General features: G+C 49.2%; 1 protein-coding gene across 9 annotated transcripts in view; it reads right to left on the reverse strand.

Annotated features, from left to right (window-relative positions):
- The window catches only part of Epn2 (epsin 2), a 68,565-nt gene that overhangs the window by 18,391 nt on the left and 35,010 nt on the right, over nucleotides 1-15,164 (reverse strand). For 2 of the 9 annotated variants that reach the window (XM_015992432.3, XM_076542522.1), the window contains exons 2-5: nucleotides 13,338-14,096; nucleotides 1,923-2,035; nucleotides 1,246-1,281; nucleotides 224-334 (exon numbers count right to left, since the gene is read on the reverse strand). In XM_015992432.3, the coding sequence (XP_015847918.1) occupies nucleotides 224-334; nucleotides 1,246-1,281; nucleotides 1,923-2,035; nucleotides 13,338-13,932 (855 nt within the window). In that variant the 5' untranslated portion in view covers nucleotides 13,933-14,096. Of the gene's footprint in view, nucleotides 1-223; nucleotides 335-1,245; nucleotides 1,282-1,922; nucleotides 2,036-10,186; nucleotides 10,247-11,355; nucleotides 11,527-13,337; nucleotides 14,097-15,164 lie in introns of those variants that run through there. The other 7 variants (XM_006973575.4, XM_076542521.1, XM_006973574.4 and 4 more) reach the window with 5 other exon arrangements.

The following is a 15,164-nucleotide window of genomic DNA, read 5'->3' on the forward strand; positions in this document are numbered from 1 at the left end:
TGTGGGACAGACATGGCTGCTGCCATCCTCCTTTTACAGGTGGCATCAAGCGTCTTCTCTCGCTCGCTGTGTGTTTTTATTGTATTCTCGCTGGTGTTCTGTTCACCGCAGCATGGGTTCAGTGTCGAGGGTGGCACCCTACCATCCTTCCACGTGCCCCTCCCTCACTGTATATCCCAGGGGTACCGGGAACAACCACTCTGGAACAACTTCAAGCATTTACCTTGCAGCAAGCCTTCACCTCTTTCTTTTTTGGAACTTTAACTGTGTCTCTCCGGCTTTCTTCCAGAGCCATCTGCAATCTGAGGTCATCACCCCGCCTGAGGCGTTCTTCCTGGAGTGGGACAATGGAGCTTGAGGCTGAGGGTAATGTTGACAGCAACACAGCAGGGCAGAGGCCACACTGGCCAGCAACAGGAAAGGCCCTGCATCACGTGGCATTTCAAGGGAGAATACAGTTCAGCTGGAAACAATAGCTTTCCATTCCCAGAGGTTCCTCCTTCAGAGGCTGTCTGAGGTCATACCAGCAACACTCGGGCACCATCAAAATGGGGAAACAAAATACTTAATCTAAAATAGTTTTTTGGGCCTGGAGAGATGATGGCTCAGTAACTAAGAAAGCACTTGCTCTTACAGAGGACCCAATATCAATATGCAGCACCCACACGATGGCTCACAACCATCTGTAACTCCAGTTCCAGGGGACCCAACAGGCACGCATGTGGTACACATACATGCATGCAGGCAAAGCATTCATCCACATAAAGCAAAAGCAGTGTCTCCTTACAAAACACAAATCTGACAACCAGGAAAGGAATTAGAAAGGATGAAAATCACACATCATTCCAATCCCCACAGTGGACACTCCCTGAACAACTGACCAGTTGTATGATTTCTAGTAGAAACAATTCACCCTATTTATTTAAGGCAAAGTCACTTGCAAAAGACAGGCCTGCCCTAACATCTATGTGATTAAAACACACTCTTGGGTTTTAGCTAAAAAGGCTAAAGCCATCCACCCATCCCAGAAACTTGCAGTGAGACCTCCTGGGCACCTTGATCCCCTGAAGCCATGAGCTTCCACATGGGCAGATTTAATGAATGGCTGCAGGTTCTCTACAGGGGGCAGAGGCCATGATCAAAGCTGCCCATTGTTGCTGTTACAGACATACCAACTATGGCGGCCAAACCTCTCTGTGTTCACATTTAACACCCAACATTCTTCTCTCCATACGAGGGGTGTACCTTGCTGCCTCTGGCTGTCTGCTCGCTTTCTGATGACTGAAAGCAAAGGGACACTGTCTAAAGGTGTTTGAATCGCCCCTTTCGCTCCTCCATTTTAAAGTAATGCATGCTTATTAAAAACAAGTTATAGAGGGGAACAAAACCACACACAGGCTCAATATTAGAGCACTTCCTTACAAGGGGTCTGGGTTCCATCTGATACCACACACTTTAAAAAAAAAAAAATCTACGCTGTTTCTACCATGCCCGCATGCACTTTTTCCTGGAGCCTCCCTTCTCCCACACATCTGCCACAGGGTATACTGCCTTGGCAGGGACCAGGCCCACTCCACCTACCCCCTCCCCCAACCCAGGCCTGTCCCGCCCACTGCCCTGTATGCTGGCACCTCCAAGAGGCACACAGCTCGCTCAGGAGTCCCTGGATGGTAATTCTGCACTGGAACTTCCAGGAGGCACTCAGGATTAGCTGCTTTTCTGGACACTGACCTTCATGAAACCTTTCCTAGATATAGCTCTACCTGGTCTAGGGGATGAGAATATACTGTGGCCACAAGAGCAAACGCATCGAGTAAGTGCCTTAAAGACAGGGCTGTGTGTGTCATCCTCTCTGGGATCCATACCCCTCCCCCAGGAGTACCGGGGTGAAGACCCCATGGCATGACCACACAAGCACTGACCTGTTCCGCCACCTCTCTGCTCATGGCAAGTGCCAGCTGCAGCTGCAGCTCCTCTTCTCCACTCGTCTGTGGCCGGGCCTGCTCCAGCTCGGAGGACACTCGTGGGGAAGTAGCTGTAGGGTGGGGGAGAAAGTCACCACATGCAAAGATAGGTCCATCCCTCTCAGTCCTAGCACGAGGGCTCCGTTCTCGGCTCAAACCTACGTGGCCCAGGAAGGGGAGAGATCAAGCTACAGGTATTTCAGAATTCCAATCAAGTGCCAGTCAGACACGGCTGCATGCCTACAGAAGACACATGAAACCTTGGCTGGAGGTCATGCCTCAGGAGGATCAAATCTCAGTCTTCACAGCACCGCTCACAGAGACCTAAGACACGAGTTCTGAAGAGCCTTCAATCATAGGAAAGAGCCCAGGGACCAACGGCTCCAATCAAAACACCAACATTTGGAAAGCATGCTTAAGAAAATGAAGCCCACACTGTTCTGTGTAGACCCTGAGTGTTTGTGTGATACTGTACACAGGTGTGTTTTGCTTCAGTAACCAGCTAGTTAACACTGACAGGAGAGGCTCCTGTAAAGACTATTTTTATTGAAGGGGTGAAAAGCAGAGTCCTAGCTGACATAACAAACCCCAAACCAGAAGTCTACATTCATGCTAACCCAGGGATCAGATCAGGAGTTGAAAAGGAACAGAATTAGATGCACGTGAGTATGAGAGCGCGGGAGCCTGAATTCATACCCTCCTCTGCACACTCGCAGCTTCTGTAAAATCTGCAGATGGAGGCCTACCTCCTGAGGGAGCCACTACGTCTGATGGTGCCTGGCTCAGGTCTCTCTCCTCTGGGTTTCTGGGTAGCTCAGCACACCCTTCTCCCTCTGCTCACCAGCTGCACAGCCCAGCCTTCTGCACTGGGAGCCACAGAGTAACCTGCCCTCACCCTGAGGCCAAGAAACATTTATTCAGTGAACGGCTGCACTCATGGATGGATGAGTGGGTGGGTAGACAGAAAGATGGACAAGTCAATTTCATAGCTTGGGCTAATTGTTTTAAATGTTCTAATTTGTATTAATAACTTCCTTCTTTCATGCATTCTAGCAAAGGTCACTACCGAGACTGTTCACCACAGTACTGCTTCCGCATCTTTAGTCTAAACTTGGTTCCTAGGAGTTGCCTCCTTGGCAGAAGTAAGAGATCAGGAATAACTCCTGACAAAGATGGTCTCTAGATGGTCTGTCAGGTCCAGGCTATAGCAGACAGGATGATTTAATTTGGAAATCACTCGTGGTGGTGGTGGTGGTGGTGGTGGTGGTGGTGGTGGTGGTGGTGGTGGTGGTGGTGGTGGTGGAGGAAGCCACCAATTGGCTCACATCTCCTGTCCTGAGCAGGCAAAACAAAAGCTGCAGTGACAAAGTCCTTCCTAAATAAAACCAGACCTAATCCCACTCTATAAGCCTTACCCCAATTACACTTTTCACCGGACCAATTTAGAAATACAGTGTATGGTAATGAAACCACCTCAAATCTAATCATGATTAGATTTAACAATATACTTTGCTTGTTTGTTTGGTTTGGTTTTTAGAGACAGGGTTTCTCTGTGTAATTTTGGTGCCTGTCCTGGATCTCACTCTGTAGACCAGGCTGGCCTCGAACTCACAGAGATCCGCCTGCCTCTGCTTCCCGAGTGCCGGAATTAAAGGCTTGTGCCACCACCACCTGGCTAACAATATACTTTTTAAAAATACACCGTTAGGTTGATTTGTTTCCAAACTCACTGATACCAATCAGAACACTCAGGTCTCTACTTTCTCACGCTCAAGAAGAAAAGAGGACATCAAATCGTCCCCACTCAGCTTGAGGGGACAAAGGCAGCGAGACAGAGACAGCAGCGCTGCAGGGCAGACGGGGGGTGGGAGTGGGGGGGGTGGGAGTGGGGGGGTGGGGGGTGTCCTGCCCTCTCGGTGAGGCTTCTTTGTACAAACCACCGCTAGACTGGGAGCCTACTGAGGAAGAGGGGAAATGGCTCACAAAACCCCCGCTGAGATCAGAGACAGCGCTGACATCCTGTTTACAACCAAATGGGAATCCGGAAGGAATAAACACGAAGGCCACATGGGCATGGAGTGCTCAGAGAGTAAGTCTTATCCTGCGGGGAAGGCTGCTCCTTGGCCATCAGGGCACAGGAGATCCACTGGGTCCAATGGCTGGGGCTCCAGGCAGCCTGGCTGCATGCAGCCAAGAGGCCTCATGGGTTTTCAGGGCCCTCGGACAGACCTGTGCGGCCAGACTGACTTCAAATGCAGATGGAACAGTAAGAACGATGCAGAGCCAGCAAGCACTACAGACATGCCCTGCCACATCCAGGCGGAGCTCCAGGACAAAGGGTGTTAAAGGATACTGGGGTTTCATAAACGGATGCACAGCTCTCAGTTCCACAGGTGGCAGAATTCACAGCCACCATCCACACAATCAGCTGAGTATGCACAGCAGGCCTTGGCTTACTTAGAGGAACGATTCTAACACAGATACTCTGGCCTCGTGATGGCATCTCAACCCCACAAAGAGACTTTTGTGCCCAGGCGCATGACAGGGGACACAGATGTTCCTGTGAGCCAGGCCTGAATGGATCCTTCTGACCAACTAACCTGGCCCTACTCTGAGCATCTGAAGGCTCACAACTTACAGGGACCCAAGGAAGAGCAAACATTTCTCTCAAAGTCTGTCCCTGGGGATTAGGACATGGGTCAAGAGTGCTTGCTGAGCAAACACCAGGATCTGAGTTCAAATCCTCAGCACTCACATAAAAAGATGGGAGTAGCTGTGCCCTCAGGTAAACCCAACACTGGAGGTGGGCGGGAAAGGATAGGTTCACTGGGACTTGCTAGTTGCCAGCATGGTTCCAGATTCAATGAGACTCCTGTCTCGAGAGAACAAAGTATAGAGTGATAGACAGCAGGACACTCAAAGATTCTTTTCTGACCCCTAAAAGTTGGTCCCACAGGAAGCCATGGAATTCTCCTGAACTTGGGCAGACCAAGGTGTCCCAACTTGAGCTCCAGATGAAGCCAGATGTGGTGACATACCTGTACTCAAAGCCCTGGAAAGGTAGAAGCAAGAAGATCAGGAATCCAAGGCCCTCAAGGGCTACATCTTAAGTTAGATGCCAGTCTGCATTACTGGAAACCTGTCTCAATAAAAACAAAAATGAGCAGACGAAGCTCCGCATGGTGTCACACACCTGCAATCTCAGCACTGGGGGCGGGGGTGGGGGGTGGGGGGGGGTGTAGGGAAGGGCAAGGTTCCAGGCAGGAAGAGCAGATCAAGGATAGCCCTGACTGCATGTTGAGTTAGAGGTCAGTATGGCCTGCCCTGTTTCAAAACAACAACAAAAACCGAATAGATGAGCGAACACTAACCAAAGCATATGCTCATGAACAGTTTGTCCATAATTCTCGATTATCTGTATAATACACAATGCTGTGATGGAATTCAGGTCTGTTCAGGTGGTCAGTCTGGCTGCCCTTGGTGGATGTGGACCCTGACCTTCAATTCTGTTCAAAGATCTGTTTGCTGCCAGTCATGATGAAGTTCCACAACCTCAAGACTCCCAACATGTCCTCAGGTACAGCCCCCACCCAGCCCCAGACTGGGACCCTGTCACTGAAACACTGCCGACTTGGCTGGTGGGAGCCGTGACTAAGACAGGAATGTTTCGGTTTTGTTTTGAGACATGCCTCTATATAGTCTTGGCTGGCCTGGAACTCCCTATGTAGACCAAGATGGCCCAGAACTCAGTCAGAGAGATCCACCTGTGCCTGCTTCTGCCTCCCAAGTGCTGGAATTAAAGGTTTGTGCTACTGCACCAGCTTAAAATCGGGATCCTTAGGCAGACAAAGTCAGGCTTATGTCTACAGCTTTTACATCTGTGAATGCCAACCTCAGACTGACAATATTTTGAAGGTAAGATGTGCAGATGTGCTCCCTGTGGATACATTAAAGCCATGGTTTCCTGGCATCCTCATCCCCAGAGGCATGGCAAACAATGCTGGGCTGTCTCACAGCAGCATGACTGTCAACGGATACACAACTGCTGCGGGTCGCGGGTGGTTCTGGATCCAGCCTGAGGATAACCAGGCACGACTATGATGTGTGCAGCTGTTAAAACGCTTACAGGCTTGGCGGGATCCCCAGAGATGTTCCTGCTACTACATCATAAGGTGGAAGATGCCAGGAAGGTGCAAACATAGAAGGATTAAGAGACTGAAATGTGTCTTCACTCTGTCTCACTATCAGAAAAAGACAAACACCTCTTGTACAATGGGAACTGAGCAGACTGACTTACCTGGGCTCATGCCACACCCACTAGTTACTACAGGAGAGGTAAGAGTTACTACAGCCCATGGGAAGGAGCTGGCCTGAACAAGAAAGGAGGGCACTGACCACCTGCTGCCTCTAACTCTCCAAAGGCCCTTGTCATAGGCCATCAGAGGAAAACGTGCAGCTGAGTGAAGCCTGACATGCAATCCAACCCAGAGCTGCACTTTGCAGCCTGGCAGCACCCTCACACACCACTCTGCCAGGGTTTCTGACGTGAGGTGTGGTCAGGTACGGCCCAGGCTTTGGGACATTTGTGGCCATTTAAAGTTCCTGGACAGGGGCTCAGTTAGGCAGAGTGCTTACTTGGCACAAAGGAAGCCCTCAGTTTGAACTCTAGCACCACAAAAACCGAGCATGGGTGGCACATAACGATAACTCTAGCACTTGAGAAGCAGAGGTGGAGGATCAGAAGTTCAAGGTTATCCTTGGCGACATACTGAGTTTGAGGCCAATCTGAGCTACAGGAGACCCTGTTTATAAAGGGGTGAGGGGTGGGGGGGTAAAAACACAGTGCAGCAGTTAAAAACACAGGCAGCTCTTCCAGGGGACCCACGTGATTCCCAGCACCCACGTGATGACTCACAGCCAACTGTAACTCCAGTTCTAGGGGATCTGATGCCTCTTCTGACCTATGCTGGCACCAGGCATGAATGTGGTGCACATACATGTACTCAGGTATGCACATACATATATAAAATATTTACAGCACACATGTTAAAAAAGGGGGGGCATGCTCATTCAGACAGCTCTAATTAAATACACCCAATGTGTCATGCCTCACCTCCCAAAAAAGTAGGAAACAGAGTTGGGAGGAAGAGAGGACTTGGGAGAAGGGAATAAGAGAGGATATGGGGGAAACACTGATGGGGTGGTGGTGGATATTACAAAATAATAAATGGATAGTGACTTTGGAAGTGGGTGTGGACAGCTCAGGTTAGCTAACACTTGGGAGCTTAGCCCGTGCACCTGTTACTGCTTTCTACTGGATAAACGCAGGTTCTAGGGACCATAAGCCCTGCCCTGCCTGAGACTCAGAGGCAGAAGCTGCTGAAACCCTGCTGTGCCCATCCAGAGACCAACATGCCTGCATCAATGACAAAGGAGAACACCACGGACTTCTACTTAAGGCCCACAGGAAGTACATGAGGGTACTGGGATTTAAGATACGATATGGTGGTCTACCCTGTTTATGAATAATCCCTGGAGAATGAAGATTAAATGTTCTGCAAGTTTTTTGATGAACTTAGAAAAGTAAATTAAGTTATTTATAACATTACTGAAATAAAAAGGAAAGAAAAAAAGAAGTATGTTAAAATCAAACTGCAGAGTCAGTTTAAAGCCTGTAGCACAGAGAGAAGAGAGAGGACAAAAGCAAGAATCCCAGTTTCCTAACTCACCTTTGTGAGTCTGGGTTCTGTTTTCTGAGACAGGGTCTCATGTCATGTAGTTCATGCTGACCTCTCACTCATTGTGGCCAAAAATGGCCTTGCCTGAACCCCTGATCTTCCTGCCCCTTATATCCCAATTAAAACCGAAAAACAACTAAGGTCTACTCACATTCATGAAGTACTTATCTGAGTGGATCTGACCTGTCTCCTTTGCCACACTGCTTTACTTCTCTCTCTCTCTCTCTCTCTCTCTCTCTCTCTCTCTCTATGATGTGGGGGAAATTCAATGACCATACTGACCTCAAAAGAACCTGGACTCCCTTTGCACTCCCGCTGGGCAGTCTGCAAGACACCAGGGTTGGCAGAGCTGTATGGTGACAGCCACAGGCAGCTACAGGATGCCATTCCCACAGGGTGGTGCAGCATGTGGGGCAGCTGCTCCCTAGCCCTGCCCTCCTACCTGCACAGGCACAGTAAGCACCTGGCTTCCTTGTACCTCCTTGGATCCTGGACCCTTGTCCGGAAACCAAAGAGATATTGCCCAGTTTGGTGTCAGCATCTAGGATGCTCGAAGCCAAATTTGGATCCATCTCTAGCGACTGTGTATGTCTCACCCTTATTTTCCTCTTGTCCCCATCTTCTAGTATCTAGCTAATCCTGTGGCATTCCATGTGTTTTGTAAGCCAACTCAAATCCTCTGTGAAGGGAGCCCAGCAAAGACATGAAATGGTCATAATCTCCCATAATCACCTAGTAAGCCTGCCAGAGTATAGGAGCTCAGTCTCTGCACAGATCACTGAAGCTCAAGAATCCCTGACATTTCCTTGGGACTCCCTAGGAAGTCACAGTTAGAGTGCCAAAGGCCTAATCTACACAGGAGGGGCCATCCCATCATTCTGAGATGAGGTGAGCGACAGCACCCAGCTAGGACAAAGCTCACCGTCAACACTTTGGTTCCTGGACTACAAAGTACTCTGAGGCCCTGAAGGACACCGGAAGCGGAAGCTCCTTCTCTGCTCCCTGGCTTCTACCAGGATACAGCAGCAGCCTCTGCTTCTAGAGGCTGATTCAGGAGATCAGCAAAGTAACCCATGACACCAGTGGACTGGGCACCAGAGCAGGCAAGAGAAGACAGGAGGAGGGAGGGACACCGGCTGTAACTGAGCTGACACTGTCAGACAGACGACAACCATCTTCTTCCCCGGGCCGTGGCCTTGAATCCAGAAGGATTCTCCCACGCCCCTCTGCTACCTTTGGTGCAGATTCTCACCCCTCCCCAACAACTTGCTCACTCTCTTCACAGCTGTAGCTTGGCCAGACCCACAATACGTGGCGGCTAGTTCCTCAGGTAGGCCAACAGCTGCTGACGTGGGCTGCTCACATCAGTACCCCAATCCACGATGGCTGTCATCTCTGATCTGGAACACATCTCTTAGCCTGAGAGACTCCTCTGGACTACACAGCTTCTCAAGCACCAACTGCATACCTGGGCAGGTGAAGGTGGCCAGCAGAGGCCGGCAGAGCCCCAGCCTTTGTTGGGGAACAGCCTTCATATGAATATGAGCACCAGGGGATGCTCACAGTGCCCAGCTGAAAGCACGATCTGGGCTGGAACAACTAACTGCCTCTCCATCCAGAATCCCACCCACGCTTGCACTACACTTTGACAAGCAGTTCCTAGACTGCTATACCCATAATCCTATTCCCTGCTTCCTGGACACTGAGTTCTGAGGCCTTAAAGCTGCCCTCATCTCCTCTCTACCTCAGTGTGATTCAGGCCTCCAATAAGTCTTCTTGGTTCATCTCTAGAACAAAACCAAGGACTGGTTGCTTCCCACCTATTCAAGCCACCAGTCCCAGCATCTCCTGCCTAGCGAGGCACAAATGCTCCCTCCCAACAGGCTCTGCCTACCTCCAACCAGAGGATTCTCCCAACCCTTCTCAAGTGCCTCAGGTTAGGAGCCTTTTTTCATACTGATGCCAGTCCATCGAGGCAAGTATGGGCCCTATGACAAGGTCAGCACAGTGACAGTATTTAGAATTTCCTATCAGGAGTTAGGAAGACCCTGTCCTACAGTCCCTCCAGGCCAACTCCTTTCGCTCCCTCCAGATTCCTCCAGGACTTCTCAAGGATGTCAAAAGCTCAGGGATGATACTACAAGGAACCAGTACTTATGGGACTTTAAAACCCAGGACCAGAGTTGATAAGAATGAAGGGTGGGTAGAAATGAAAAGGCTGAGGGCAAGGAAACCAAACAGAAGCTAGCAATAGACACAAGTCATGAAGGAGATAAAGATCAGAATTTGAGAGATTTCCAAGGTCTTATCTACGGATTTGATGGCAGTGAGGAGAAAAGTAGAATCAAAGAAAATCTGGCTCCTGAAAGAAAACTAGCCTCAAACACCATCTTGCCACCATAGACTAAGACAATAGTGCAAGATCTTCCCCTGCTCTTGCAAGGTCTGGGGACCTAAGTGTAACCCCTCAAAAAAAAAACTCACCTGAGTCACAGCCTAGGGCCGAGGAAAAGGAGAGGAAGCTCCCTGGAGCTCTAGGAGAACCTGCCAGAACAGACCCTAAGTAAGTGGTGGCAAAGACACGAGTATGTGGCTTCTATGTCACTGGGAAACCCCTCCAGACAAGTTCTGACCGTGATATCAGCTACTGTGTAAAGCCGATCCTCCTGACCTTTTCAAACATCAGAAGAGGCCACCACCCCACACAAACTCTTAGATGACAGGACACAATGGAAAATATCCTAGAACTAAATACAGTGATCACACAAACGCCCAAGTCAAACAAGCTGTAATATTAATGAGGCATGAATGAGCAGGAAGTGTCTCAGGGCTGAATAGAGGCTAGCCACCTTATCAGGGAAACTGCACAAAGGCTTGCTGTTGGTGCCCCTTGGGCAAGAGCAGAAGAGAGAGCTTTCTTCTCAAGTGGGGAACCCATTTATGACCAGAGGGAGATTAGACTGAGAGCATTTTCTTGTGAGCAACAGTGAAAATCTGTTTCCAGTTTAACCTGCAACAGTGTAGCTCTGACCAGGATGCATTATTAATTAGGCAAAAGAGAAGCCCCATTTTCAGTTACCCATTGAATTCAGTCTCTTCAAACACAGTGACCTAGAATTGACAGTACAGCTAACTCTCTGTTTATTGTGGCAATAGGGATTTCAGCAATGATAACGGTCCATTGGAAAGCAAAAATAATCCCACTGGATGCTCCAACAAGGTGTCTACTCCTACACTGGGAATGATGGCTTCCAGTGGCCATCACTGAGGGTCTGCTACGAGGCCAGCTTTCAGAAACTGAAAGCACACATTTCCATCTCAAAAAGCCAAGCACTTGGGTTCACTGCCACTGGTGGCCTGGCAGGCAGCAGAGCACCCTCTAGTCTGCAGAACAAGGGATATGGGGAAGATGGGGTCATTGCCCATGCCTACCCACTGAGTAGCTCCCCCTTAAGCAGGTGAGATATGACTGGGGGCAGGGAGCACAGGGCAGCAAGCTCCAGCAAAGAGAGGCAGGAAGGAGTCCAGGCACTGGAAGCTAGACAGGACGTCCAGCAGGAGACAGGGAGAGAGTTGGCTGTACTGGCATGACAGGCCCCACCCTCGGCAAGCTGCATGGCATTTCTAGGAAGAAAAGCAAACCGCTGTCCCACCTCGGGCTGCGCGGTCACAAGTGAGGCAGGGCTGGGCCCAATCGCCATTTGGCCGGGAGGCTAGGCCCAGGTGCGGCAGGCAGGGGTGGCGCTGGCTCAGTGGCTGCAGCTCCTCACTCTGACCCAGCATGGCCCCCGTGCGGTGCTGGGGACACAGCGAGGTCTCTGGCGCTGTTGGGCGGACACACACACACACACATACACAAAAAAGAGACACACCATTAGAGGATGTGCAGCGGCATGAGGGGACATAGGCCAAGGCCACCCAGGATCCTGCCTTAACCTTGCCGTCAGTCCCCTGTGCGTGGAAGTCATGAAGACTTGTTGCTACATTCTATCCTTGGATTGCAGCTCAGGATCAAAGTCAAGCAAACAGGAGCATTCAGAGCTAGAGCATCAGACCTTAGATGCCAGGCGGGGTCTATGGCTAACGAGCTCAGGCATGGCCTAAGAAGAACCTGCTGAAGCGACTAGGCTCCCACGCTCCCATCTTGCCCCTGCACCTTGTTCTACCCTGTCTACCAACTATGGAGGGTCTAGTTCCTTTGTATCCTCCACAGGAGGGTCCTCAAAGAAAATAAAACAATCCCCCTCTGATAGGCTGATCTTTTAAAATTTTATTTATTTATTTACTTTGGGGTGGAACTTAATTCTTAATCCAGGGAGCTTTCAGGTTATCTTTGGGTACAAGTGATCTCACAAAAGTCATCATCATTACTTAAGAAAAGCAACTCAAACTCAAAAAAGAAAATCACAGGAAAATGCTAATCTGCTCCAACCCTAATAACTTAGAATTCCTAAAGGCGGGAAGCCTGACTTTGATATGCAAATCTCTCAGAAAACACATTTCTCAAAATTCTAACAGTGGTCCAAAGTCGGACTGAAACGGATTATACAAAAGCAGGAAATGCTGGAGCAGAACTATTAAGAATGAAAAGCATTCCGCCATGGTAGTCATGCAGATAGCACACCTGTCACCCAGAGCTCTGGAGGCTGCACAAGGAAGACAGCAGGTGTGTGGCCAGCCTGGCTACATAGGGAGACCCACTCAGAAAACAACAACCAAAAAGGTTCCTGTTATGCTGACACAATGTACTAATTCCAAAGTTATTGCTTTAGACACCTTTCTGCTGCCAGAAGATAAACGTGTGCATCCAAGCCACCTCTCTAGTCCAGGGTCCTCCATCAGTGGCTGCCCAGCCCTAAGAACAGAGGAGGAACACTGTGCCTTGAATCACTTCCTGGCAGAGCCCAGGAGGCCAGCTGGATCAGAAAGCAGCTTCTACAAGGTCCAAACCCCGCTTCCTCTCCCTAAAACCTCCTATGAACGTAGGACAAAGACTCAAAGTGATCCATCACACACAATCAGAACATAGATCAGTCCTGTGCAATGCAGACCCGACCATGCAACCAAATCAAATCCCAGAGACTCCTTTCCACATGAGGGGGTCTTGTTGATGCTAACCTAGAGTTCCTCTAAAAGGTGAAACAGAGACATCCAACCCTGACACTCTGAATAATGGGCTATGATGGTAAGCACTGAGCCATTCCAGAGACCTGTAACTCAGTCAGTAGAAAGACAGAGTACAAGATTCAGAAGCAGATGATCAAGGCACACTTGTTTCCTCCTGGCTACCAGGTATTTGGCTCCCTGCAGGTTTGGGCAGCAGGACAATTGCTTTACTGACAGACAATCTTGAACCAAAAAAAAAAAAAAAAAAATCTGGTTAGACTGGCCTTAGAGCTCACTTTCTCCCAAGAACCGGAGAAGCATGGGCACAACCCTGCCTAAGACCCACAGAGCAGCCTAGGGACCAAAAACCCCTTTGTGACCACTCAATCCAGATCAAAGCAGCTGTCACCTGGCTTGTCAGAAGCTGAGAACTGAGGACAGAATGCAACCTTGTGACAGCCACTATTTCCTGAGCCCCAGCACCTGCTACTCCGTACTTGAGCAAAGGTTGGATATTTCGGTTACTCACAGCCATGGTAGGAAGCCGGTGAGCCCCCAGCCTTGCCATACTCCTGCTCCGAGTAGCTGGTAGAAAGGTTTGGCTGGCTGGAGCCACGGCCAAAGGTAATCTGGTTACTGCCCACGCCAGTGGCCACCTGAGCCATGCGCTCTTTGGTTTTGAGGGCCTGGACCCTCTCCGCCTTCAGCCGCTCCTCATCCTTGAGGAGGGCAACCAGTTGCTTTGATTTCTCTCGTACGTTGATACCCTGGTCTTTGCCATCACGGTCAATGTACTGGAAGTCCTTCAGAGTCTGAATGGCAAAGATGTTCTCACGGCACTGCTGGGCCACCCGCTCGGAACCTGTCTTGATAAGGTAGTCCAGCAGGGTCAGCGCCTTGTACACGTGCCGCCAGTTCTTGCCGTGGTCATTAAGCCGTTTCCAAACCATGCTCATGATCTCCGAGAAGGCCACTACATTGTAGGTCAGGTCAGCAATCTCAGTCATCAGAGAGCTGGATGGTCCCCAAGGGTCATTGGACGTGGCTTCCCGAACTTTGATTTCAGCCTCTGAGTAATTGTTCACAATGTTTTTCATCTGCCGTCTGATAGATGAAGTTGTCATTTTTATCCTTGGTTAGCAATGTAAAGCCCTTCAAGAGAAACTTTCCTGTCCATAGGCCTGCACTCTAGTAAGTTTCAGTGTTGGTGATGCAGACGGAACAGAAAAACACTCAACACTCATTTCCTCCTCCAAAGCCTCAGATCCCAGAAGCTGGAAGCCATGCCCTAGAAAGAAAAAGAAAACACATTGCTTTGGCAAGAGCACCAGTGAGGAGGGAGAGCCCAACACAAGCTGTGTTAGAGAACACACCCCAGTCCCATGGATGCAGTATGTCCATCCTGCTTTCAAAAGTAGGGTCAGATCAGAAATGCCACGTGCTAAAGAATAAACCTTAAACTCAAGTTTATACCTTAAGCAAACATCAAGACCATTGTTCCATCCCCTAAGGCTTTCGCTGGAGTGGCTAGCTTGCAGACTATATGTTCACTACCAACCAAAAGCTAAATGGAGAAAAATCAGGGTATTGAGGAAGATGTCCTGATAAATTTATTTTAAATTTTAAATACTTACCTTTGGTGTTGGGTACTGAGATGCAGGCCTAAGCGTTTTACATGTGGGGGCAAGAAAACTTCATTTCAAGAATAACTTAAGCCTAAAGTGCCTCTCTATGCCTTTAGAATTGGGTTTTGGCTCACAAGCCCCTAACTGCCTGAAAAATTCTCCGTAAGGGCCATTTCTCTGTGACCCACCCTGAATGCGAATTAGTCAAGTCTTGGCTGCTTTTCTAGAGCAAAGCTAACAATCTACACTACTACCACCTCCCATTGCCTCACCTACCCCAGTTTTCAGGAGCCTCTAGCATGTGACCAGGGTCAAACCTAACCTCTCATCTCACAGAGGAGAAGCAGAGACCCAGAGCTACAGTCACAGGCTCCAAGTGCACCTTTCTTCCGCAAGATGAGAAAGAGCTAGAGCAAGGTCCACATCTCCAGCATGGGGCTCTGGTCCTAGAGTATGATGACCACCATTTATCCCATTCACAGTGAATACCCAGCATCTAGCACTGAACCCAACATGGAATAAACACTTGAATGAATGATACTACACTTGGAAACAGTATTCCCATCCTCAACGCTACAATTCAGCAAGAGATTATCTTCCTCATTTGTAAGATAAAGTGTTGGGGAATATTATTTTAAGGTGTGTTACTTTTGTTCATGTTGCATTTGTTTAACTCTGAGAAACTGTTACAGTACCTGTCTAGAACACCTGATAGTCTAAAAAAGAACTGA

Source organism: Peromyscus maniculatus, chromosome 8 (genome assembly GCF_049852395.1).
Source record: "Peromyscus maniculatus bairdii isolate BWxNUB_F1_BW_parent chromosome 8, HU_Pman_BW_mat_3.1, whole genome shotgun sequence".
Classification (NCBI taxonomy): Eukaryota; Metazoa; Chordata; class Mammalia; order Rodentia; family Cricetidae; genus Peromyscus; species Peromyscus maniculatus.